Genomic DNA, 25,544 nt, shown 5'->3' with positions numbered 1-25,544 from the left:
GCATTTATTTCAATTAATCCTAAATTAGGCACTTTTGAAACGTCAAATTGAATTGTCCGTCAGTCTGTCTGTCAGTGAAGCTAGGCGCTCATAATATATTTTTAACGCTTTAACGGCACGACCCCAGCAGTTGACTAGTCCATTCAATTTGGAAATTAAATCGCCGTCGTGAATACAAAAAGGTGTAAGCACACGTTCCACGCGCTGACAGCGCGTATACATATAGCCTTTTGTATTGTTGCCGTGTCTGTGTCGTTACTATACGTATGTGATGACCCTAATCCTAAGGACAAATCTAGTAGTAAGAAGGTAAGAATTTTGTGGTGTATCGGTTGGATGCGAAGAGCTGAAGATGAAGCTCTATTTAATCATTATTAGAATCCTATATTCAATAAAAACAGGCTGATGATGGCGATGAGGTATTCACCTTTATCTCCCCATTGCGGGATTTTATCAAGATATCACCAATATACCAAGACAGAAAGTAGCCCAAACAACAAAATTACTTTATTCATACAATTAGAGTTTTATATTCATCAATCAATGTCCAGTTTCTTGAAGGACCCCTCCACTCCGCCGAAGATATCAGAGATGGTCTTCGGCTTGCCAGGTCTCTTGGATTCCACCACACGTTTCTTGTTCTCCTCTGCGAAGAATTCTTTCGCATTCCTAATTCGTACTAACACGTCATCTGGAAAAAGGAAATTTAGTTCAAAGGGCGCTGGTATCGATTGTAAGTGAGTAATTTTATCTTTTTTTATTGCTACAATTATTCTTATATTTTTTAATCTATTGTGCTAGTTCTAATAACTATTATTCAATGTCCAAAAAGGACAGATGATGAAATATGGGCAGATAATTGTATGAACGGCTTCAAGAATGAATAGATGCTTTGAAAGGTGCAACTTTCTTCTTCAACACCCATAAGTACTTAAAAGTCCCAAAAGGGCACCTTTTTAAATGTAAAAATCAAAGTGGTATTAACAGAAACAGTTAATAAAATATTTTTCAACTAACCGTTGCATTGTTGCAAAGTTTTGTACTCTCCACCAGCTTCCTTCGGCAGACCTTCAATCGGCATGAACTTCCCAATAGTCTTGGATCCTATCTGATGGATGCTCAGCATGTCTAGGAGCTCCTTCTTCATGAACGGCCTCAGGATCATCATCAGTTTGTCCATGAACGACGGCGCGTTTAAGAAGTGCAAACTTTTGATTTTTAGTAACATGGCTTCCTGGAATTATAGAAAAATAAGTATCAAATAGAGTTCCTAAACGTTACCTATCTACAACAACCAATTAGGCGTTATTTTACATTTATTAAATAGGGTCTTTGTCGCTGGTAACGGCTTGTCCTTCTACGTGGAGGACTAAGGGGGAAACCTTCTTTCAGTGGATGTTTTCCGGCTGATGATGATAAAATAGGGTCTTCCAAAAATACGTGCTACTTAAAACGTCGTACAGTCATACAGGCTCGACTGAAGTACCTAATACAGCCTCACAACAAACTATCCTCAATCCCAATCCGAAAATTCTCGATCTCTTGAAGAGCCAGCCAACCACTTGTACCTTTACCTACCTATATAGTAATGCGAGTGTCCATGAGCGACGCTGACTGATTTTTATCAACAAAAGAGATAGGTAAGTTTCCTAAAGAAACAAAGATAAGTTTCATCTATTAAACATTAATATGTACCTGTAGGAAGTATAGGAACTGCTGCACGGACTGCAGGTCGAGCCTGGCGATGTGGGACAGCGTGCACTGGTCCAGGTCGATGATGATCATGAACCCTGGCCACGTGCCCTCCTCGTACTGCCATATGTCCACCAGCATCAGCACGGCTCTGGAACATTATAATCATAAAATTGATTTATGTAGAAATACGCAACAAAATTATTTGTAATTGCATACCTTACGCCTTACCTTACCTTTACGCTTGTGAGAACGAAGTGAAGGGTATCATGTTCGATCCTTAAGTCGTGCAATTGTGCACACCTTGGCAGCCTTTTTTTAAGGGGAGAAAATCATCCAATGACTTCTCCCGCATTGGGCGAGGTGAGAGGGAGTTTCAGACTCTTACTGACTAAAAAACACCCCGTTCCTACTCCTGCTTTTCGAGTCAGACCCTAGTAAACCCGTTAGGTAGTCCGCAACTTCGGATAAGGCATCAGCCCTACTGGGCCCATTTGTGGTACTCTGATTTTGATGGCATTTTTAGGCGCACGCAAAACGCGATGTGCCGTCCGCACGGATCTGGTTCTGGTCAGGCGGCGAGCTACCTTGGCAACCTTAGTTTTAGGGTTTTGTATTTGTTGCTTTAAAGGAAATATTACCTGATAGCATCAGCGAAGACGAAGTTCTTCACATCAGTGTTGAGCAGTCTGCAGTACACGATGGCGGACTCATCGTACGCTCTCGTTTCCAGTGGAGTCAGGACACTGGAATTATAAACAACGAAATATTAAATAATAAACACTGAAATATTTGTGTTATAATACCCATGACTCACCCCCTATTACATGGGACTTATAACACAAATGGTGAAAAGTGGGGTGTACATTGTATAGCGGCATTACGTGCTGTAATGTGCACCTCTACCTACCTCTTCGGGGATAAAAGGAGTGATTTTGAATAAACACTGAAATAATAAGCTAATGAATTAATAACTTATGGAGTTTGTATCTGACAAAAACTATGTTTTTCAGGTTTTTTAATAAGTTAATATCATTAGGTACCTATTGTGTCTTTATTACTTGGTCTTTACTACATGAGATTAATATCAAAACCGGCTGCCATGTTTCAAAGAACGTGTTTTATTTTTTGAGCTGCTTTTAAAAGTAAATCCACAGGTAGTAAAATGATGACTACACACCAAAAGTTTTCTTTGTTTTAAAAAAAAACTTTGCCTCACTCTAGGATTTGCTCCTGTGTCGTGAGTACGTTCACAAACATACAATATCACCAGAGGCGTTACAAGTGCGTTACCGGCCTATTGGGGGTTAGCAATTTAAGGGTAATTGAGCCTCCGGTAACCTCACTCACACAACAAAACATAATGCAAGAGTTGTTTTCATCGGTTTTCTGTGAGGACGAGGTACCACTCCGCTGGAGCCGGCTCATTCATGCCGAAGCATGGCTCCTCCATATTTAATGAAACGGGTAAGTAGATACTCACTAGTAACTAAAAGTCTTCAAAATCTTGTCGTCCACATATCTGTCTTTGAAGAAGTTATTGAAGAGGGTCTTCAAAGTGTAGTGGAGGTCCAGCACTTGCTTCGAGACCTCGGAGCTTCTGCTGCAACAGTGGTAGGTGAGGATGAGGTCCAGGTCTGAAACAGTGAGAATAGGAGATCAGTATTATGAGCGAGGAAGAAGACAGCTGAAGTCGCGGTGACATAATTATATTTCTTGTATAACGCTTATTAATCATTGACGTCGAGACGTCTCCTGCAGTAGATTATTCGAGCCGGCCAATCAGTAACTTTAGTATGAATTTGTTTTACGTTTAAAATAATCGAAACGAAAGCGCGTTCACTGCTCTGATTGGCCGCCCCGAATGAACCAACCAATCAGAGCGCCGAATTGGCCGAATGTGTTCTCGTTTCGATTACTTTAAACGTCAAATCAAACTCATACAAAGGGTACCTACAAGAATGCGCTTTCGTTTCGATTAGGCGTTTTACTTAAAAAATCTCAAAGAGAATAAATAAACCTTATGGTATGCTACACACAACATCTAGTGACGCATCCCGCCCCTCCTCCCCCCATTATAAAACCGCCATCTATTTTATTATCGCCATAATTGCCCCATTACCGCACTCGGCTAGTAATTGTCGTTTACCCGCCAATCACACATGCGATCCGCGACGAGCTGCGCGTGAGCACGTTGCGTGCGTTCAAGGATTTCTAGTGTCCACGTCAGTTGTGGAACCTAGATCATTTTCCCTAACTAGTTGTAGACTAGACTTTAGTCGCTAGATACTAGATTTACTAGTTAGGTTTGTTTAAGGTAAAAGGTTCTAATTCTTAATCTGTATAAACTTAACGATGGTTTGCGTGGACGCAGTGTGTCTTAAACCTGTTAGTTTTGTAATGCATTTGATAGTCAGCATTTGATAGTCTGAAAACTAATGGGGAGTAGATACTTGGTACCAATATGCATACGTATTTCTTGTTAGAGTACAATTTATGCACTGATTAATTAATATGTTAAACAGATGTTGTCCTAATCTTATATAATGTCCTAATCTTATATAAAAGTGAATTAACGTTAGGTTCGCCACAACTCAAAAACGGCTGGACCGATTTGGCTAATTTTGGTCTTGAATTATTTGTAGAAGTCTAGGGAAGGTTTAAAAGGTGAGAAAATGATGTTGGAGGCGGCACGAAGTTTGCCGGGTTAGCTAGTAAATAATAATTAACTACTCAACACTACATAAACGTATTTAGGTCAGTAGGTAATTTTATACGACAAAAATGAATAAAACATTCGTTTAAGTGTACATTATATAATATTGCCACATCATCAAACTCCATTTCCACACTACTGTAATAAACCCAAAACCTCCACATGCGACCACTAGATAAATGAGGCATTAAATACAAAAATAGCAGATAATATTCCAGCGTCATTATATTAAAACGACATAATTTGTGTAATTGAGGAAGTAGCCACAGCCTCCATTGATCCACCACAGTATTACTCGTAATTAAAATAATTACCTTTGAATGTCAACGAAATAAAAAAACTAAATTGCATTGTTATAAAATTACATGACACAACGTTCAATAGATGGAAGCAGAATCTCTCATTGTTTAAAACGACAATGGTTTGCATATTAAAAATGTAATGCCCTATCGTACGTTTGCATTTGCTCGTGTATTATGGTATAATATCATTATCTAATTCGCCGGTTCTACTGGTAATAGTCGTGGTGGCCCGTTTCTCATGCATGAGGCTCCGCGTTTGAAACCTACCAACCGCAAGTACCAATGTGACACTTTTCTAGTATGACACTCTCTAAAAATATTTAGACACTACTGACAAACGGCGAAGGAAAATATTGTGAGCAAACCTGGGCTTATAATTTCGAATTATAAGTTTGGAATCGCCAACCCGCCTTCTTCGCGTGAAGAGACGCCTCTAGTCGGCTGTGGCCACTTAAATGCGGACTTATAGGCACTATTGACGTGATTCTACTGGTCTTTCTACTTTGGATAAGTCTTTCCACTAGCACACAACATGGGCTTAGTTTTGCAACTATTGTATAAAGAAGAGGGCTTAGTAAGAGTTTCTTTTACGTTTAACGAAATCGAGATGAGACCGCATTCGGCGCTTTCATTGGCCGGCTCCAATGAACTAACCAATCAGTATCCTTAGTATGAGTTTGCTTTACGTTTAAAGTAATCGAAACGAGAACGCGTTTGCGTCTTCTAAATTTCTAAATACCTAAGCAGACAAACCTGCAGATAGAAGCAGAAGAAATAGAAAAATAGAGTACACAATACCAGTAATATGTTCTGCTGGCAGATGAGGCTGTGTCTCCACCCAGTCTCTGAACTTCTTGATATCTTCTCGAGTGATCCGAGTCTTCTTCTTGTACTCTTCTTCTAAAGGAAACTGCACGGCCGGCATTGTTCTGAAAACACAATTGTAGATCATATTACCTACTGCGTTAGGTAGCTTTTCAATTGAATTATAATAGTCATTAGATTTTATGAGTATAATGTTTGCATACATAATGTATGAGAATAAATATTTTTACTGACATTTTATTGAGTGCAAAATTATCATTATTTTCTATTATGTATCTAATTAACAAATAAATAGCTTTGACTTTTGTTTAAAATGCGGTGGAAATAAATTAAAGAGTTATTTAAATATTTTTTTGTCAAATTATTATAAACAACTAGAATTAAAAAAATAAATTTGATACTTGTGGCACCGGCAGCATAGCTTGCCTATCCTTGCCTTAAGGTAGGAATCAATCTTAAGAGCAAATGAAGTATTCATCCGTCGTTATCATCCTCGTCCATTATTAGTCCTTGGTGATTTTAATGCCAAATCAGTTGCTTGGGGATCACCAGCAACCAACGCTCGAGGTGAAGAGGTCGAGGAGTGGGCCATTGAACATGGGTTAACCCTACTCAACACGGGTTCCATTAACACGTGCGTGCGAATGCGGGGTGGATCGATAGTAGACCTCACGTTTGCTACCCCAGCTGTTGCACGTCGAGTTCAGAATTGGCGAGTTCTAGAGGAGGTAGAGACGCTATCAGATCATCGCTACATCCGATTTGACGTCTCTACGCAGACCTCGCTCGGCCCAGGTCCAGTGGCTCCTGTTGAGGTTGGTCCACGGTGGGCGCTGAAGAAGCTCAAACGAGAACTGCTCCGTGAAGCTGCCATCGTCCAAGCTTGGGTGTCTGCACCAGATAGGCCTTCTGACATTAACGCAGAAACGAAGTGGTTCCAGACAGCGATGACACACATTTGTGATGCGGCGATGCCTCGGTATCGAACACTGCCCCCGCGTACTCAAGTGTATTGGTGGTCTCAAGACATTGAGCACCTTCGTGCTGCCTGCATGGCGGCGAGGCGTCAGTATGCCAGATATCGGAGGAGACGGCTCCGCGCACCGGACGCGGACATCGTCGAGGCGAATCTTTATGACGCCTATAGGGCGGCGAAAAAGGAACTCAAAATTGCCATTGTGCGGGCCAAGGCCGAGGCCCACAAGCAGCAGCTTGCTGCACTGAATCGGGACCCGTGGGGACGCCCATACCTCGCTGTCCGGGGTAAGCTTCGCCCTTGGGCGCCTCCATTAACCCAGAGTTTGCGGCCTGAGCTATTGCAAAATATTGTGAGTGCCCTATTTCCGGCAGGAGAAGCTCACATACCACCACCTATGGCTCCGCCGTCGGCGCCCATCGTGAGAGATGTCGAAATACCCGAGGTTACCCAGGTCGAACTAAGAACGGCAGTGCTTCGGCTCAAGGCAAAAAATACCGCCCCGGGGCCCGACGGAATTCCTGGTCGGGCATGGGTTCTGGCAATGGAGGCACTCGGGCCTCGACTGCGGAGTCTAATGAGCGCATGCCTGGAACAGGGACGGTTTCCACAGCAATGGAAATCTGGAAAGCTGGTTCTGATCAGGAAAGCAGGACGCCCGGCTGACTCTCCGTCTGCCTATCGGCCCATCGTACTGCTGGACGAGGTAGGCAAGCTGTTCGAGCGGATTATCACCGACCGCCTCGTTAAGCACCTATCATCAGAAGGGCCAGATCTGGCAGACAACCAGTTTGGATTCCGTCAAGGACGTTCGACTGTGGATGCCATTATGCAAGTGAAGACCTTGGCGAATGAAGCTGTGTCCCGGGGTGAGGTGGTCTTGGCGGTGTCTTTAGACATCGCTAATGCGTTCAACACCTTGCCCTGGAGCTGTATCAACACTCCGGTATCATGGAGTGCCTACCTACCTGCGCTGCACAGTTGAGGCCTACCTATCGGAGAGGGCAATAATCTACCCGGGTGCTCAAACTGGGGTCGGCGAGAGGTATCGACCGGTGTTCCACAATCGGTCCTGGGACCGCTCTCTGTGGAACATCGGGTATGACTGGGTACTTCGTGGTGCTCTTCTGCACGGCGTTGTAGTACGTGCTATGCGGACGATACACTGGTAACGGCACGCGGAAAGAGTTACCGTGAAGCTGCGCTACTGGCGACGGCAGGTGTTGCGCAAGTCGTGTCAAGGATCCGGCGTCTGGGGCTGGAGGTGGCTCTTAATAAATCCGAGGCCATTTGCTTCCATGGGGCTCGGCGGGGTCCACCGGCAGGTTCACACATTGTGGTTGGAGGGGTTCATATCGCAGTCAATTCGACTATGAAATACCTTGGTTTGGTCCTCGACAGTCGTTGGAGCTTCGGACCCCACCTCCGGCAACTGGATTGAGGGAGCAGCAGCGGCGCTTTCGCGGTTGCTTCCCAATTTGGGGAATCCCAATACATCTTGCCGGTGGCTATACATGGGGATCGTGCGGTCAATGGCCCTCTACGGGTCACCAGTTTTTGCGGATGGACTGACGGCGCCCAATATCGCTTTACTGCGAAGTTCGCAGCTTATGGCCATCAGAGTGATAAGGGGTTACCGCACGATCTCTTTCGAGGCTGCTAGCCTCTTAGCTGGATCCCCACCCTGGGACTTGGAAGCAAAGGCTCTCGCATCACTATATAGGTGGCGCGGAGAGCTGGCTGCCCGGGGCGAGCGATATCCACCTCGAGTTCTTGAGGCACGAAGGACTGAACTCCGTCGTGACACAATGACGGAGTGGAAAACACGACTTGCGCAACCTAGTGCAGGGCACGCCATTATAGCGGCAGTAAGTCCCGTCATGGAGGCGTGGATCGGCAGAGGGCATGGTGTCCTAACCTTCCGGTTAACACAGGTACTTTCCGGACATGGCTGCTTTGGAAAGTACTTGTGTCGCATAGGCCGGGAGCAGACATCGGTGTGTCATCACTGCGATGGTGGTTTGGAGGATACGGCGCGGCATACGCTCGAAGAATGTTCTGCATGGGCAGAGCCGCGCCGTGAACTCATTGCAGTACTCGGCGGTAGAGACCTCTCACTGTCGACTGTTATACAAGCTATGGTCGACAATGAGAGTGCATGGGACGGAGTCGCTTCCTTCTGTGAACAAGTCATGTTGGCAAAGGAAGCGGCTGAAAGGGAGAGGGAATCAAGATCTCTTCCCTCCCGCCGTAGACGCGCCAATCGCCAGCGCCGTGAGGCGGCAGCCGATCTACGACCTCCATAGGAAAGGCCTGCGGGCGACTGACTGGGGGAGTCAGACGTCCGCTGTATAGGCGAGAGTAGGCGTTAGCGTAGTGTTCCACGCGCGCTACTCGAGGAAGGGAAGCAGCCTCCCAGGGCCGCTAACGTGGCGGGACCTGCCGCAAACGAGCGGTAGGTCGACGCCTGCCGGGTGCGGTGAATCCGTGAGGGCAGCCCGGATCACGGCCACAGGCAGTGGAGGAACACCGCGGTGGTTTTAGCCGGTAAGAGTCCGGCACACCCCTCCGTCGTCCCCACGGCGTGGGAAGTCCATGAGGATTTCCATCGCGTTACAAAAAAAAAAAATTATCACTGGAACTCCATGGTACCAAAGGATTTAACTTTAAAAGGTTCGCTAGCATAAACCTAATAAGTTAATACAACATCACAACGTCGCACCGTTTTATCCCCAAAGTGTAGACAGAGGTGCACATTTCGGCATGTAATGCCGCTATACGGTACGTACACCCACTTTTCACCATTTGTGTTATAAGTCGCATATAATAGTGCGTGAGCTATTGCCATATACTAGGCATAATTCCGGACACCGTGCTACTACTGAATTTTTTGTCGATAACCGAAAAAAACCTAGTTATACTTTGCCCGAACCGGGAACCCGAGGCCTTCTCCGGCAGTCGTACTTGCGACCGCTCGACCAACGACGCAGTCAGACTAACTTAATATGTATTATCTATGTATGTTAATTCATTCCTCTCGATATGCTAATATAACATACCTAGAAAAAACATTTGTAGTTACTGTGTATCGTCCATGAACAACTAAATATTGTCAAAGGGCATACACACAGACACTGTGTATATTTTGTACACATCATACCTGTCATAAACATGACAGCTAACCTTCATACCGGTAATAGGCACAATGATACGTTTGTAATAGATATATGCGATATATGATCCTTATTGTTACGATATAATATAATATTATCGATATATTACATAGATAACTACATATTATGGTTATATAGCAGCAATATATGGGGTAATTGTCTTTGTGCACTCAGTGTTATAGAGGTGGTATTGTAGGGTATCGATTAGCCTAGATATATCGATTATATCTAAGTATTGGCTGCATATCCAGGTCAGGCAAAGATCGAGTACTATGCATTCTTGTATTCCACAGATAAGTAAGCATTGTAGCTATGGTTTGCGTACGGCGTGTCGCTTTCCGCGCGCGCCTCAAAGAGCGAGACCACCACAGATGGGGGCCAGTAGAGCTGATGCCCGATCCGGGGCTGCGGACATCGTAACAGGTTATCGGGGCTCCGGCTCAAAACAGGAGAAGAAGACCCTTAGTTGCGGACAACGTAATAGGTTACCGGGGCAAAGCAGGGGAAGGAATGGGCTGGTGTTTCGTCAGTAAGAGACTGACACTCCCTCTCGCCTTCACCAAGGCGGGAGAAGCCATTGGACGATTTCTTCCCCCCTCAAAAAAAGCTATGGTTTGATGTAGGACTTCGGTCATGTTCAATCATTCAAACTAACTTAATGTCAATGCAATTTTTTTTTGTTATAACCCGGCAATCGCCGTAGCCTATGCACCAAAACACCTGAGACGTTACAACTGCGTTGCCGGTCGAATTTAAGGGTTCATTTGCGGGCATTTCCGGGAATACATCTACCCTTGGGAAAACTCATAGAAACTACACCTACTTAAATATTAATTTTAACTTGATATCTAGCTCTATGCGTCACTCAGTCATAAGACGGAAGAGTTTTTTTCAGACCTGACATAACTTTTGGCATTAGCCTGAACTGCAGACTACACTTGCAAATTACATTTTTGTTAACAGTAATTACGTTTTTTTATACTAAATTCTAAAATATCCGGCATGGCTATCATGATGATTTTTTCTTAGAATTATTAACAAAAAGTAAACAGGTTGTTTCGGTCCTGTTTTGACTAACTATAATTTTACACTGACTTATAAAATCAAATAGGCCTTGACTATTTATCTTATAATATTTTTTTCATTATTCATTAACCATTGACGTCTAAATTTTTTGTTGATATATTAACTGGTTTAAACAAGAGTACCTATTTAAAAAAAAATCTTCTATAATTTAGTTATAAATTATAATTATCCGATCTAGTGTGTGATGTAATCATGCATCGATAATTTATGTCATCAATAATAAATCGCTAGGCATTTATTAATTCAATTCCATGCTATTACATAATATCATATAAGGAGCTTTAAAAGTATATGCCACGGTTTTAATGGGAGGTAGTGTTGTGTTTGAAGATTACAATAGTAAATATAAATTATTCATTACAAATATTTTTTTATTTCATTCAAAAATAATCTGCGTATGAGTTTGTTATGAATGAGCTATGTCTTTGACTGTCTCTGTCACTTCATCAATGAAAATAATCATTGCATCGTGCGTGTATTTGTGAACCACTTTATGCAGAGTAGAGTCAATGTTTATTTAACTTCTTTATGTTTTCAACTTGAATTAACTGGACGGAGGTATGAAATTTATTCACTATTGTAATCTTCAAACACAACACTACGTGCCATTAAAGTCGTGGTAGATAATTTTAGAACATTTGCCCGCGACCTTATATAGGGGTTAGGAAAAATTTAAGTGCGCTATCTAATAATTCTTAGGTGCAGCTTTAAAGTGCGCTATGTAATAACCCTTAGCTACATTCAGCTTCCTTCTGTAGTATACCGCATAAAAAGTTTTGTAGTAGACTGTACCAAAATTTATTTTTCAAATTAGGGGTCGAAAATAGACGAGGTTTACCTGTCTTCTATATAAAAATCTACTCTTACCCCCCGGGGTCCAATTTGAACTGTGTTTAGTGGTCGAGTAGACACGAATGAGCAAATCTTTTAAGGGTAAAAGGGACGAGTAAAAAATATATAATAAAATTATTGTCAATCCCAAGAATGAACGTAGACCATAGAGCTCAGAAGTAGAAACAATAAATAATTAGTCGTTAAAAGTTTATAGAATCTAGCTCTAGACTAACAATGCAGTCATGTAGTTATGTGCTACTTTGTAAAGTAAAATTGACAGATACTTAACAAAAAGATCACTTGCATTTATATTTATACAATAAACATAAAAATGATTAGTCATCAGTTTATTTTACATAATACACGTCAAGTACCTATGTTTCCTTGTAACTGTCATTGTGAGAACTTAATTACTAGGTTCAGAGACTAACGCGTGCAAAGAAACAAAAAAGTAATAACCAGACAAAACACGTAATTAAACAAGCTATGTAGTTTATTTAGATTCAATATTATAATTGTGAAAAGACGGATTTGACCTGTTCTTTTTCAGATCTATCTAATTATATCGACGAATTCGCTATAAGATTATTTTTTTTACATTCATCATTATTTTCGATTGGCAAACTTGCACGACATAATTTAGGGAAGAAATCTAATTAAGAATCAAATTATTTTCAACTATTAATAAATTTAACAACGTCGAAATGGAATGAATCTATCATTGACTGTTATTCTTATTAATTTAAACTATATAATGCCACAAGCATTCTTTCTTGTCAACCTTTAGATGTTGCGAAACAATTGCGTTAGTTGCACTGGAATCTAATCTAACAACAGAAAATATCCGCTACTATTCCGACGCTATCATTATGACGACATTAACAAATTATCTTAGGCCCAGACAGCAAACTAATAATCACTTAATTCCATATTAAAATATACAAGTTTGATATAAAACAAAAAGTAAAGCAGTAACCTTGGTAACTACTGGTTTCTATGATTTTGACCGTGATCCAATCAACTGGTTTCAACTGTCCTCAAAATTATAAAATATTGTATCTAATTATTTTGATGTCGAAATATTTTCAAAAAATATTTGTTTCTTATCTTTTGACTTCCGTTTAGTGGCCTAGTCTAGCTTCGCCCAGTAGCTATTAATATTATAATTTATTTTTTTAATTTTCTGTTAACTTTTTTATCTTTGGCGTCATTAAAATTTAGCTAGCTACAATAAATTGACGTGACGTCATGCAGGCCCATGTTTTCATCAAAAATTCTCAAAACTTCACATTTTAATTGCAACTATTTAACTATTATTAGTAATTATTATCATCATGGTTTTACTGCCTCTAATCTACTTAGGGGTCGGTAAATATGCCTTCTACCTTCACTACCTATTTACGTCTCTATAATTTATTCTATTATAATCTTCTTTCTTGTTTATAATTATGCCTTGAAAAAAATATCAAGTTTATCTTTTCCTTAAGTTTATATTTACCCTTCTGATCTCGTGTTCATAGCAAAAGAGAAAATTGATTTTCTTTTACATTCTGCAAAACTGGCGTTACTTTCAAGCTACATCAAACATACTTTTTCCCAACGTGGAAATGGTTTATTGAATTATCCTATCTCGAACAATCAAATGTTATTGGACAGTCAAATGTTATGGAACACTTGACTGTTCAAGATATTTTGGCAACATTAAGTGGCGCTGTGCATTTTTTAGACTATCACCTTGGGACAAAGATATGTTTGTACGGTATAGTAATGTATTATATGTATAAATTGAGAAAAAAATATTTCAAAAATGATCTGAATATACTCTACGGTTATAAATTAGCTTAAAACAAAAGCCATTAGTGAATAATTTGAACATTATGTACATTTTAATTGACCTATGTAAATATCAGCTCAAAATATTTGTAATTCAGTGGTCAATTAATGATAAAATCTGAATTAAATTAAGGTTATATCAATATGTCACAATTTCGTCTACAAGTCGATACGTTTTCTATTGCGTGAAACTACATTGCATGGTATTTACAAAATAATTGAACTGAGAATAATCAGCGAGAGTGACGTACCTTAGCTTGAGTTGGCATTACATTCTATTTTTGTAATCTCAAGTTAATTTTTTATTTCGTACTTTTTTTCAATTATGATTTTTTATTTTTCTGTATAAAACTTAAAAAATATTCACATGTGTAAACTTGTACCTATAATTATAAATACAGTCCTAGAGCATTTTTATGTTAATGATATTTTCATTATACTTAACACGTCATATGTAGGTTTAATCGGAAAATTCATAGTTAAGCCACTACAAGTTACGCTATAAAATAAATATTCTGCAGACAACGTAAGTATCTTATCTTGTTCCAATAGAATAAATAAAAAATAACAAACAAACGAGAATAACAACATTCATCAATTCCTTTTTTCAAAATTAATTAAAGCTATTTTAATTACAGCTTTGTATCTTTATAATAGTGGTTGATTTCGAATGGCAATTAAGATTAAAAATGTAACCATCAAATTCAAAAATAAAAATGTCATAATAAAATGAAAAAACACGGAAAAACACTTACGTATTTTGTTTACACAACACTGCACTGGATTAAAAATAAAATGTTTATTTTTTAATTATTTATTTTTGTATTAAAAACACGTCCGTATCACACTGCGGGACATCACTACTGGATGCGAGAGTTACAAGATTTGATTCCATATACAGTTTGCCGGTACATTTTGTAAAGGCCGGTCGACACTGTATGAATATTTTTTACGCAATCTTTCAATGTTGATATGCAGCGACATGTTGTACATTTAATAAGCTATATACTCCTAGATATGTGTCATTAAATAAACTGGCTTTGTCAGCCGATTTATAAAGATGTGCCTTTTTAACCGACTTAAAATAATAAGGAGACTGCTCATGATGAAGAGTCCCTCTGTGACTCGAAACTAGTAGAGCTTTTATCCATTAATTAACGTAAGTAAACCGTGATTTTTAGCTAATTTGTTACTGTTAGAATTTTACCTTAAGATGGCGATGGCATTTTTGAAAAACTTCTTCCCTTTAATACTAGTCAGAAGTTAGAATATACTCAAATCACCTAAACCTATTCTTTTTTGGGGACAAACTTGTAATAATGACGTATGTTTGTGACAAAACAAGCATGTATTAGAATATTTAACGGTCGCTTACCACGAACTGACGTGAAATTGACAGAAATCTGAACATTACGACATTCAGAGCAAAGTACCTACTCGCAGTAGTCCAAAACGAGTTTTGTAAGAGTAAGTAAGTATGCCAAAATGGGCAAAACGTACATTTTCGTGCTTTAGATTGGTGGACAGATAAACTCTTGTGGAGAAAACATTTGTAATCTTAGTATCATGCTGCATATTTTATTGTTTGTTGTCACGATTTAACGAAACTAATAATATTGAGAGAAATAATGAATTTGATATTAATGTAGGTGGCTACCTACCTATCTAAGTAATTACAAATCGATATTCCATATAGATTTGTAATTTTTGGGAACTTAGACCGTACTTTGTATAGGTAAATCTTTGCAACTATCAGTACATAGGTGAAAATAAATCATAGACACACAGTTTTCCAATGTAGAGATTTTAGACGTAACTTTATTAACTAGCTTAATCTCGGATTACGATCTTTTTTAGATAAATAATCACGTTTACTGGATATTATTGTCGGTTACATTAATCCACGATTCAACTTATAAATCAATTTAATTAAACAAAAAAATGATTAAAAAAATATTTGAATCCATTAATTTTGACTTGAACGGCCTTCGGAAATGAAGTAGCACGTTTAAATTTTTATTTCGTTTTCGTTTTGAGCCACTGGCCTTTTTGCGCCGTGTCGATTATTTATTTATTTTTTAAATTATTTTCTTGTTTTGCGTGCAATATCTTGTAACGGTGCAAATAAACTGTATTCTCTCTCTATTTGTTTCAATCAATAAAAATGTTATTATCAAAGAAAATACTAAAACGAAAATATTATGGTTAGGGACATGACCCACCTAAAATTATTTAGGTTTTTTTTCGTACTTTCTACTAAAAAATCTGTTAGTAATTAGAATTACTAATCATAATATTTTCGTTATTTTATGATGTTTTCAACGTGTAGCAAAAGTTTTTGCCTCTCAATTCTTATACCGCCTCTTTTTTTATCACCTGCCAAATTATTTCTGAGAGTTAGGTATCATTCAAACATTCCATTTTTAAATAAATAATAATCTTTCAAAAGAAGAAAAATAACGTAATTTTGATCATTTTTATGTTATTTTTAACCGTCTTTGTTCAGTACAATCGGTAATTTTTTTTATTTCAAAAATGGGTTGTTTGAATGATCCTTAACTCTCCAAAACATTTGCATAGTGTTAAATAAATGCAGGTTGTATAATATCATTAGAACTTAAAACGAGATATTGACTATGTTTATTAGTTTTTGTGAGTTTGCAACAGTGCCGAAATATCGAAATATCCTATTTTAAGTTCTAATGATATTACTAGTGACCATGTCAGTTTAAAAACTTATAAGACTGTATAATAATTCTATCTTGGATCTATAACTTGATGAGGTGATCGTATAAAATAAAATTCATATATTAAACCTTCCTTTACTCGACCTTTCCAAGGTACATGAAGGTACTATGAGTTTGATAGAAACCGGCTTGCAACGAGTAGGTACCGCTACCTAAGTAACTAGTTACAAGTACCTGGAGTTAATCGTCAGTTAAGGAGATCTGGTTTCTCTAGTGACCGATGACCCTGTAATAAATCAAAGGGCTCTGTGTAGGTATAGTATGTTAACAGCAGTAGAGCAGAGTATATTATTATATAGTTTATGGACATATCAAATAGCTTAAATGATTTAGAGCGGGCTCAAACTTGCTTAACGGTGTGGCAATGCATGCTGTTCTACCCTACAAGTGTGTAAGTGAGACATACTCATTAAACAGCAGTATGAAGATATTTTCGGAGCGAGGGAAAGCGATACCAGGAAATATAATAAATTCATAGTAAAATGGCCGCGCAAAAACTACGATCTGCTCTTTCGAAGATTGGGCTTTATGAAAAAACTACTGCTTCAATCAACTACAAATATAACGTTAATGATGGTGGTTTTACGGTTTTGTTATTTATTTGCACCCAAAGTTGCGCTAAAATTGCCAAGAATAGGAAGATTTTGACGGCTTAATAGTCTTTAAGTGGTTTATTATTTTACAAATCTAGTACCATACCGAAAAACTTAATGATAAGACAAAACGATATTATGTTTCATTTTGGATATGCAACGCCAAACGGTGAAGGGAAACATAGTGACAATTTCTAATTATAAGTCTAAAATCGCAAACCCACGTTGAGCAAGCGTGGTGATTAATGATCAAAACTTCTCCTGGTGAGAAGACACCTTTAGTCCGCAGTGACCACTTATAGGCTGTTGATACGGCTTGTTTAACACGTCAAACGTCATGGAAGGTACCAACGACTAAACGTTAACTTAGAATTCATCTACAAACAGTATTCTGTCAAAGTATTTAAGTTGTTAACTTGGGACTAACTACTGCATGTATTTTAATATGTTTGCTTTATTTTTCCTTTGTTTATTTACAACGTATAGTTATGAGAACTGTCAGGTCGCTGAGGTCAAGACCCTCGCTGCTGTGTAGGTCAGATGAAATAGTTTGTAGGCGTGTTTTCATTGAGTGTGAATGTCAAACAAGCAGGTTCATTTAGATTATTCAATCAATAAAAATATGTTTGTATTAGGTCGTAGTAAGCAAAAGGTAATAAAATAATAGTATCTGGTTATAAAATAGGGTTCCAATTTGTAAGTCACATTTCCTTTTTAATTTATTTCGGCCCTTCACATTATACAAAAGGTTAAGAATCCTAGACCAACAATTTAATAACTAATTTTCAGAAAACTACGTTTGTACAGACAGACTTTTAAGAAGAGGAGGTTGCAGTACGTTTAGAAAAACCGACTGCAACCTCCTCTTCTTAAAAGTCTGTTAATATACTAAAACCTGCTTCCTTATTTTGAAGGCGGTTAATATACTAATATAACTTGTACCTAGTAAGAAACAACTTTTAACTTTTCTGAAAACGGCATCGAAATCGGTTCTGTCAATCGTAAGATAATCGCGCACAAACACACATACAGGTCAAACCGACAACCTCTTGTTTTTGAAGTCGGTAAAAATATCCATGTAATTTGGTATCTACTACAAAGCAAGCATGGTGATCAAAACTTTATTTATCAAATTCGATCATTCATTTATTTCTTTTACTTGTTTGTTACATTTTTAAATATTAAATTAAAAAAGAAAAATAAATAAAACATTTAAAAATATAAAAAGCAGTAGCCCACCAGTAACGGGATAAATCCAAGCTACCGGTGGTCAGGGCTCAAGAGAGAGGAATTTCCGGACAATACGCGCCGTGTCCAGAAGTACTGCCTTCTGCATCAGGCTCTTGATCCAACCATCTAACGTTAGCCTACTCAGGTGTTGGTCGAGGCTTTTGGCTATAAGGCCATTGGCAGATACGACTATCGGCACAATGATTGCTGAATCTACATCCCACATGTCGACAACCTCATGAGCTAAATCAAGATATTTACTGGCTTTATCTTTTTCAGCTTTCACAAGATTCTCGTCATGTGGGATTGTTATATCAATTATCATTGTGCGACGGCTTGGTCGATCTATCACCACAATGTCAGGTTTGTTAGCAACAATTGTCCTGTCTGTGATGATAGTTCGATCCCAATACAGTGTGACATCTCCATTTTCAAGAACTGGGTCAGGCAGATACTTATAATACGGCACTTCAGATTCAACAAGTTTGTATTTTAAAGCAAGTTGTTGATGAATAATCCTGGCTACAAGATTGTGTCTGTGCAAGTACTCTCCGTTAGCTAAGTGAGAACAACCCGAAATTAAATGTCGAATGGATTCCCCTGGGCGATGACATGCCCGACAAATGTCAGCCGTTCCATCCTTTATAATATACTTTCGGTAGTTGTTCGTCAACATAACTTCGTCCATAATTTATTATTAATTATATTATTTATTATTATTATTTATTTCCATATATTTATTTAAAACACTCTAAAATTATATTTTTAAACATTACTTATAAAAATAAAAAACAAAATAACATTTAAAAATATAAAAATAGGAGCCAACCAGTAGCGGGAGCATGGTCCAAGCTACCGGTGGTTAGGGCTCCAAAGACAGAAACCTCCTCACAATACGTGCCGTTTCGAGGAGTACTGCCTTCTGCATCAGGCCCTTGATCCATCCGCCCAACCCCAGCCTTCTAAGGTGGTTGTCGAGGCTGTTGGGTATTAAACCGTTGGCCGACACGACTATCGGCACAACGATAGCCGAATCCACATTCCACATGTCGACAACCTCGTGAGCCAAGTGAAGATATTTTATTTGTTTATCTTTTTCAGCTTTCACGAGGTTCTCGTCATGAGGGATGGTGATATCGATTATCATCGTGCGGCGCGCTTGTCGGTCTATCACCACTATATCAGGTTTGTTGGCTACAATAGTCCTGTCAGTGATGATAGATCGATCCCAGTACAACGTGATATGGCCGTTTTCGAGAACTGGATCGGGCGCATACTTGTAGTATGGAACCTCAAACTCAACAAGTTGGTAGTGCAAAGCAAGTTGCTGGTGGATAATCTTGGCCACCTGATTATGTCTATGCAAATATTCACCATTAGCCAAACGACCACAACCAGAAATTATATGTCTTATGGATTCACCAGGACTATGACATGCCCGACATATGTCAACGGTCCCATCCTTAATAATATATTTCCGGTAGTTATTCGTAAGGATAACTTCGTCCATAATTGCACAGACAAATCCTTCAGTTTCTCCAAAGAGATTACTGAATCGTAGCCAAGATACGGACGCCAGAAAATCTACACTGGGTCCATGAAGGGCCTGGAAGAAGCGTCCATGGAGCTCCTTGCTATGCCATACCTCCTTGCGGTCATTGACGCTTAGTACCACAGGTTTGCGCCAGTTCTCTTTTGCTAAAGATAGTGGAGTGAATCCATTGTCCACTGCCGCTACTTCTCGATGCATACCCTCGTTTACTTTCAGGAAATATTCCCTGAGGTTGCACACCTCACGGTTATGAAGGGTCTTAGCATTTAACAAGCCTCGACCCCCACACTTCCGCGGGATGTACAACCTCATGATCGATGAACGAAGTCAAAGTCAAAGTCAAAGTCAAAGCATTTATTTCAATTAATCCTAAATTAGGCACTTTTGAAACGTCAAATTGAATTGTCCGTCAGTCTGTCTGTCAGTGAAGCTAGGCGCTCGTTCCAAAGTGTTGCTTCGAATGGAGAAGAACGAGCAAGAAACTCCATCGTTACTCTTTTCCAAAAGTTTTTTTTACAATCTCTCTGATACATTATTTGATCATTTACCTATTGTATATATATGTAGGAACAATGTAACGACAATACGACGTCAAAACTATGGGACAATAAAACCAATTTGTAAAGAATATAAATTAACAGTCGGGTAAAAAAGCGGGTTGTTTCAAACATAGTGCCCACATATGTACACTTACAATTTTGAAATAATGCTTCTATACAAATAAAAAATAATCTTTAATTTAATTTTTCAAATAAAAAAATAATAAATAACTGCTTGATGCCACAGGATCCCTAGACTACATTGGAATAAATTAGTACTTTAATTTAACGTGTAACTAGTGATCGTATTAGAGCATTGTCTAGTGTGAGCGAGTGTCCAGTGGAGCCGGACCAACATGCTGCCACACATTTTTATCTTCAATATAATCTGACAGTTTATAATATGCCTGTTTACACAGTTCACGCTTTATACAAGATTTAAATTTTTTCTCGTTCAGATTCAGTATGGTGGTTGGTAGTTTATTGTAACACTTAACACAAAATCCCATGAAGGATTTCTGCACTTTGGACAATCGGAATTGCGGTATAGCTAACTTATTTTTACCTCTCGTATTAAAATTGTGTCTGTCGCTTCTTTTTTCAAACAATTGTTGATTTTTTCTCACGTACATAATATTTTCGTAAATGAATTGAGAAGGCACTGTAAGAATGTTTATAGTTTTAAATAGTTCTCTCAAAGATTCGCGACGGGGCAAGTTATATATTGCGAGGGTGATGCATACGATTTGCAGTCAGCAGTGTTCGGACTCGCCTATCCAGAGTGTCAAGTTCAGTCTGAGTCCACTTGAGTATACCAAAAGAATACATTAGAACCGGCATGACCCAACCGTTATAGGCTCGCACCTTGTTTCCGCCTGATAATGAACTTTTCAGCACTTTATTCAGGCGGCCAAAGAAGCGTTCCCGTAACGATTGTTTCATGTCCGGTCCATTAATGCCTAATCCCTCTGACATACCCAGATACTTGTAAGTATCATTTGCGGAGAGCGTTCTTAGTTTTGTGAAATCTGAGAGTTCTAGACCCTCAGATTCCACAATCCCTCCTCGCTTCACATGCATGACAGCACATTTATCTACTCCAAATTCCATTCTGATGGAACTACTAAATTTTTCAGTTATTTTCAGTAGTTCCATCAGTTGTTTGTTATTTGGAGCAAACAACTTGAGGTCATCCATGTAAAGCAAGTGGGATATGACTAGACCCCTTCTCCGCAAAGGATAGCCTAGCCCTGAAGCCTCTAATAAAGTACTGAGAGGATTCAAGGCCAAGCAGAACCATAGTGGGCTCAGACTGTCACCCTGGAATATTCCTCGCACTATCCTTACAGGTTCTTCACTCCCTTGGATTTGTCTACATCCCGGATAGCAAAGCACAGTACTCCATTGCCTCATACATGACTTATTATTATTTATTATTTTTATTATTAATTTATCAAATTAATTATTATGTTATCGGCTTACTCACGTAGTGTTTTGACGAGGAACTCGACTAGTTTCAAGCCATGCTAGAGGCTCATATTCATGAGCAGCATTACGCGACAATCGCCGCGTCGTGTGTCCTCGTCAAAACACTACGTGAGTAAGCCGATAACATAATAATTAATTTAGTATGTCTCACGAAAGTTACTTTATTTATCGTTAGTAAGATTTTTTTAAATTTGTGCTTATTATTATTGTTGTAAACTGCCCAATCCAATCAGTAATAAATCAGCACGAATATCAGGTTTACCAGCCTACCAGAAAAAAAACGGAATTTAATAAAAAAAAAACTAGTCGAGCCTATAAAACGTGATTGAACAAAAAAATTACAAGTGAACTTTGATTCGTATTTTAACAAAATTGAAAATATTATTTTATGGTTTTATGTTTATTTATACTCGTACAATTAATAACGATTATATCCAAATCGGTTTAGTAGTTTAGGTGTTTCAACATTTTATAAATGGATATGTTTTGCCATAATATAAAGCGGTTGCGTGCTTATACTAATTTAAGTTCAATTCCGTTAAAATTTGTAACATGTCATCTTGTTCATGTCATTAATTAGAGAAGAATGATGATTATGGTTGGGGTTTACCTTGGACTTACTCTTGAATCAATTACGTACTCTTTAATTGTAATAATAGTCTATAAGTGCCTACTGCTGAGCAAAGGCCTCTTCTCACACGAAGAAGGTTGGTCATTCAGCCATTAGCTTACCACAGATGGGGCCCAGTAGGGCTGATGCCGACCCGGAGCTGCGGACTACCTAGCGGGTTACCGAGGTTCGAAAAGCAGGAGTAGGAACGGGGTGGTTTTTAGTCCGTAAAAGTCTGACACTCCTTCTCACGTCACCCAAAGCAGGAAAAATCAATGGGTGACTTTCCCACCTCAAAAAAGGGCTTAATTCCAGACTCACAATTTATCGATCTACCTATGAAAGCTACACTAACCTTAATTATGTTTAGTCTAATTACTGTATCTTGCAGATCTCGAATGGGTTAACATTAGAACAGTAATGTAAATAATACATTAAACTATAATACGAAAGGAAATTGACATAATTATTACATTATATACATTATTTTATATATTATGTGATTCAGATACAACAGATTTATAGATAATGGTATTTCGAAAAACCTTGAGCTCGTAATTTTATTCTAATTGGCCCACAGAGGTCATGTAATAGTTACTTATGTTATTACAGCGTTTAGTCCACTCTTGGACCCTCGGCCCTCAATAAATTGATGTGTCCACTCGGCCTCTAATTATAGTGTATTCTTGTTCTCTTTTTTACAGGAGGAAAATCATTCAATGACTTCTCTCGCCCTAGGAAAGGCGAAAGGGAGTATCAGACTCTTACTGACTAAAAACCACCCCATTCCTACTCCTGTTTTTCAAGCTGGAGCCCCGGTAAACCCGCTAGGTAGTCCGCAGCTCCGGATGTATTTTCGTCACCTAAGGGCCGACAGTGGATTTTTATTATCAGCAAAATTTTAGTTTCCTCTCGGCCCCCAAAATACAGTTGCTAAGATATTACATGCGTTAATTATAAAATATGCTGTATGAGGACTTTTGACTGAACACTATGTTATTTTAGCCATATCAGTTGTTTTCGTTATCATAATAATATGTACAACTGACATTTAAATTATGATAATGAATAAAAAAATAAGATGAACATAAATTAAGTTCCATGCATTTCCTCCTTTTTAATTAAATCGATGTTTATTTTTTAATTCCTGACTAATGTAAATAATGATATTTATGTACCCATTTATCTGTCTAGTTTATTTATTATAAAAAACCAAAGCAAGGTGATACTGTGAATAGGTTTCTTTAACCATTATTAAGCGTTCCATGTGATTATCCATGAAAATAAATCATACAAATTATGCATTAATAACAGAGTGTCAGCAGGATAATAGCTAATTAGACTTGCTGTAATGGTAAACGTAACTACGCTAAGTACATAGTAACTATATTGAACTAAGCATCTACTTAACCTTCCGTAGGTACAAATGTAATATTCCAACTACAATCTTCATAAATCACTTTTAAAGTGACAGGGCTTTATAATTTTTTTTTTATATGTTATAAGCCGAATAAGATGGATCACCTGATGATGAGTAATCGCCCTCGCCCTTAGACACCCGGAACACTAAAGACGTTACAAGTGCGTTGCCGGCCTTTTGGGGGTTAGGAATTTAAAGGTTGTTGGGGAATTGGGGATTAGCAAGATTGGGCAGAAGGTAATTGGCCCTTTAACATTATTTAAATAAAATAAATAAATTAATATTTGGTAATAAATTAATAACAATTTACATATTTATGTACTAACATCGATTTTATATAGCAAACAAACAAGTTAAAACCTTTACGATCTTTAACGCCATCTAGCGGTAACAAGCAACATTATCTTCTGAGCACTCAATACTATGAGATATGTATCATACGTATGTACAGTAAGTACTAAACTAGTTAAATGCTGTATCCGGAGTTCAGTAAGACCTTAGATGTAATGATTCAGTTGTTGGTCAACAGATGTCTCTTGTTTATAAATTTAAAAGCTGTATCGAGTGCCTAGGTATAGGTAAGGTATAGTAGATAGAATAATTTATACGAAGGAAGATTTGAGTCTGGGAGAGCCATACTTCGGCACGAATAGGCCGGCTCGACCAGGGTGATACCACTGCCTTACAGAACACTGACGTGACAAAACGGTTGTGTTGTGTTTATCGTGTTAGCGAGGTTACCAGAGGCTCAATTACATCCCTCCCCAATTTTCCCAATCCCCAAATCACCACTAATCCTCAAATTCCTAACTGTCAAAAGTCCAATAACGCCTCTAGTGTTGCGGGTTTCCATGGGCTGCGGCGATTGCTTACCATCAGGTCAGATCGTTTACCGACCTATCCCACTATCTATCCTATCGAGAGAATAGCTGCGCAGAAAAGTGTAAGAAGAAATTGCAACAGACTTGTCTCCTAAATAAAATCTACTAAATAAAATATAAATAATAAAAAATTAATAAGACCTAGAAACAAAACCCCTAGTGTCGTGATGTTCTCAGTGTTTTATTTTCTTACACTGTATCAATCCACAAAATCAAACAAAATACTTAAGCAATCAAATTGCGAAAAGCTACGATCATCTAATTCCATTCAAATTAACAGCCCATACATCCTTTATCAGAGCACTCACAAAGAGAGAACCTCCAAATCACTAATTAAAAACCTCTTAAGATTAGATCAGCGTTCTCTTGGACGAGTCTTCAAAGACCCAGAACCCTGAACTTTAGTGAGGTGCAGGAAGTTTGGGAGTTCATCAAAGTCAGATGGGGCAATTACTGGCGCTAGTGATGCAACCAGCATCATGTGGAACGCGGTCGGTGGCAAGGTCGACAGCCGTGACGTCACTGTGACGTGTGATGCGTACTAGTGGTTGCAATCTCACGGGTGCTCATTTCACTTTCGTTTCGCTAAGTGATAAAGTAAAGTGAGTTTTATTTTTAGAATTGTTCAGTTTTTTGATGGATTTATAAATGGACTTTTCTACAGAGTTTGATAGCGGTTTCATTGGATAAGTTTTATAATTCGATCACCAAGAATATCTTTGAGATCACTGCTGGATGAATGACGAATACCGATTTTTTCCAGAAAAAGAGAAAGTACCTAATTTTCATGTTTAATGAAGTCTCTCAATTTAAATAGACATTTCAATGGTGAAAATGTATTCTAATATCACCTTAAAGTTCTACCCACATTGTTTTATACATTGCTCATAACTTTTGAACTAGCAAATTAACTTAATGAACTCATTCCATTTTCAAATAAACGAGTATTCAACCATTGGTACAGCCTCCGCACTACCAATTTAAGTTTCAACAGTCAAACCACTCTATACCTCTTGTTTTAAGCTCTAAATTCCCTCAGCACAGCTT

At 38.5% G+C, this 25,544-nt stretch overlaps 1 protein-coding gene and 1 pseudogene across 1 annotated transcript; one reads left to right on the top strand and one right to left on the bottom strand.

Moving 5' to 3' along the window:
• Positions 1–485: 485 nt before the first annotated feature.
• Positions 486–14,356, bottom strand: LOC118274705 (clavesin-1). The gene is made up of 7 exons (XM_035592374.2): positions 14,193–14,356; positions 5,509–5,639; positions 3,176–3,329; positions 2,334–2,438; positions 1,696–1,843; positions 1,018–1,234; positions 486–691 (listed from the first exon to the last, which is right to left on the bottom strand). Exons 2-7 carry the CDS (start codon positions 5,633–5,635, stop codon positions 537–539), a joined length of 906 nt encoding a protein of 301 aa, XP_035448267.1. The 5' UTR covers positions 5,636–5,639; positions 14,193–14,356; the 3' UTR covers positions 486–536.
• On the top strand, positions 6,180–9,498 carry LOC126911235 (uncharacterized; annotated as a pseudogene).
• Positions 14,357–25,544: the final 11,188 nt, after the last annotated feature.

Source organism: Spodoptera frugiperda, chromosome 11 (assembly GCF_023101765.2).
Source record: "Spodoptera frugiperda isolate SF20-4 chromosome 11, AGI-APGP_CSIRO_Sfru_2.0, whole genome shotgun sequence".
In the NCBI taxonomy this organism is placed as follows: Eukaryota; Metazoa; Arthropoda; class Insecta; order Lepidoptera; family Noctuidae; genus Spodoptera; species Spodoptera frugiperda.
Note: the sequence above shows the minus strand (reverse complement) of the source record. Positions and strands in the feature narration are given on the sequence as shown.

Excerpts from the sequence above, each read along its gene's own strand:
- LOC118274705 (XM_035592374.2), bottom strand. The coding sequence starts at position 5,635 with ATGCCGGCCGTGCAGTTTCCTTTAGAAGAAGAGTACAAGAAGAAGACT. Across the intron at positions 1,235-1,695 it reads AGTTCCTATACTTCCTACAG|GAAGCCATGTTACTAAAAAT; the intron begins GTACATATTAAT and ends CTATAATTCCAG. Across the intron at positions 692-1,017 it reads AACTTTGCAACAATGCAACG|ATGACGTGTTAGTACGAATT; the intron begins GTTAGTTGAAAA and ends TCCTTTTTCCAG.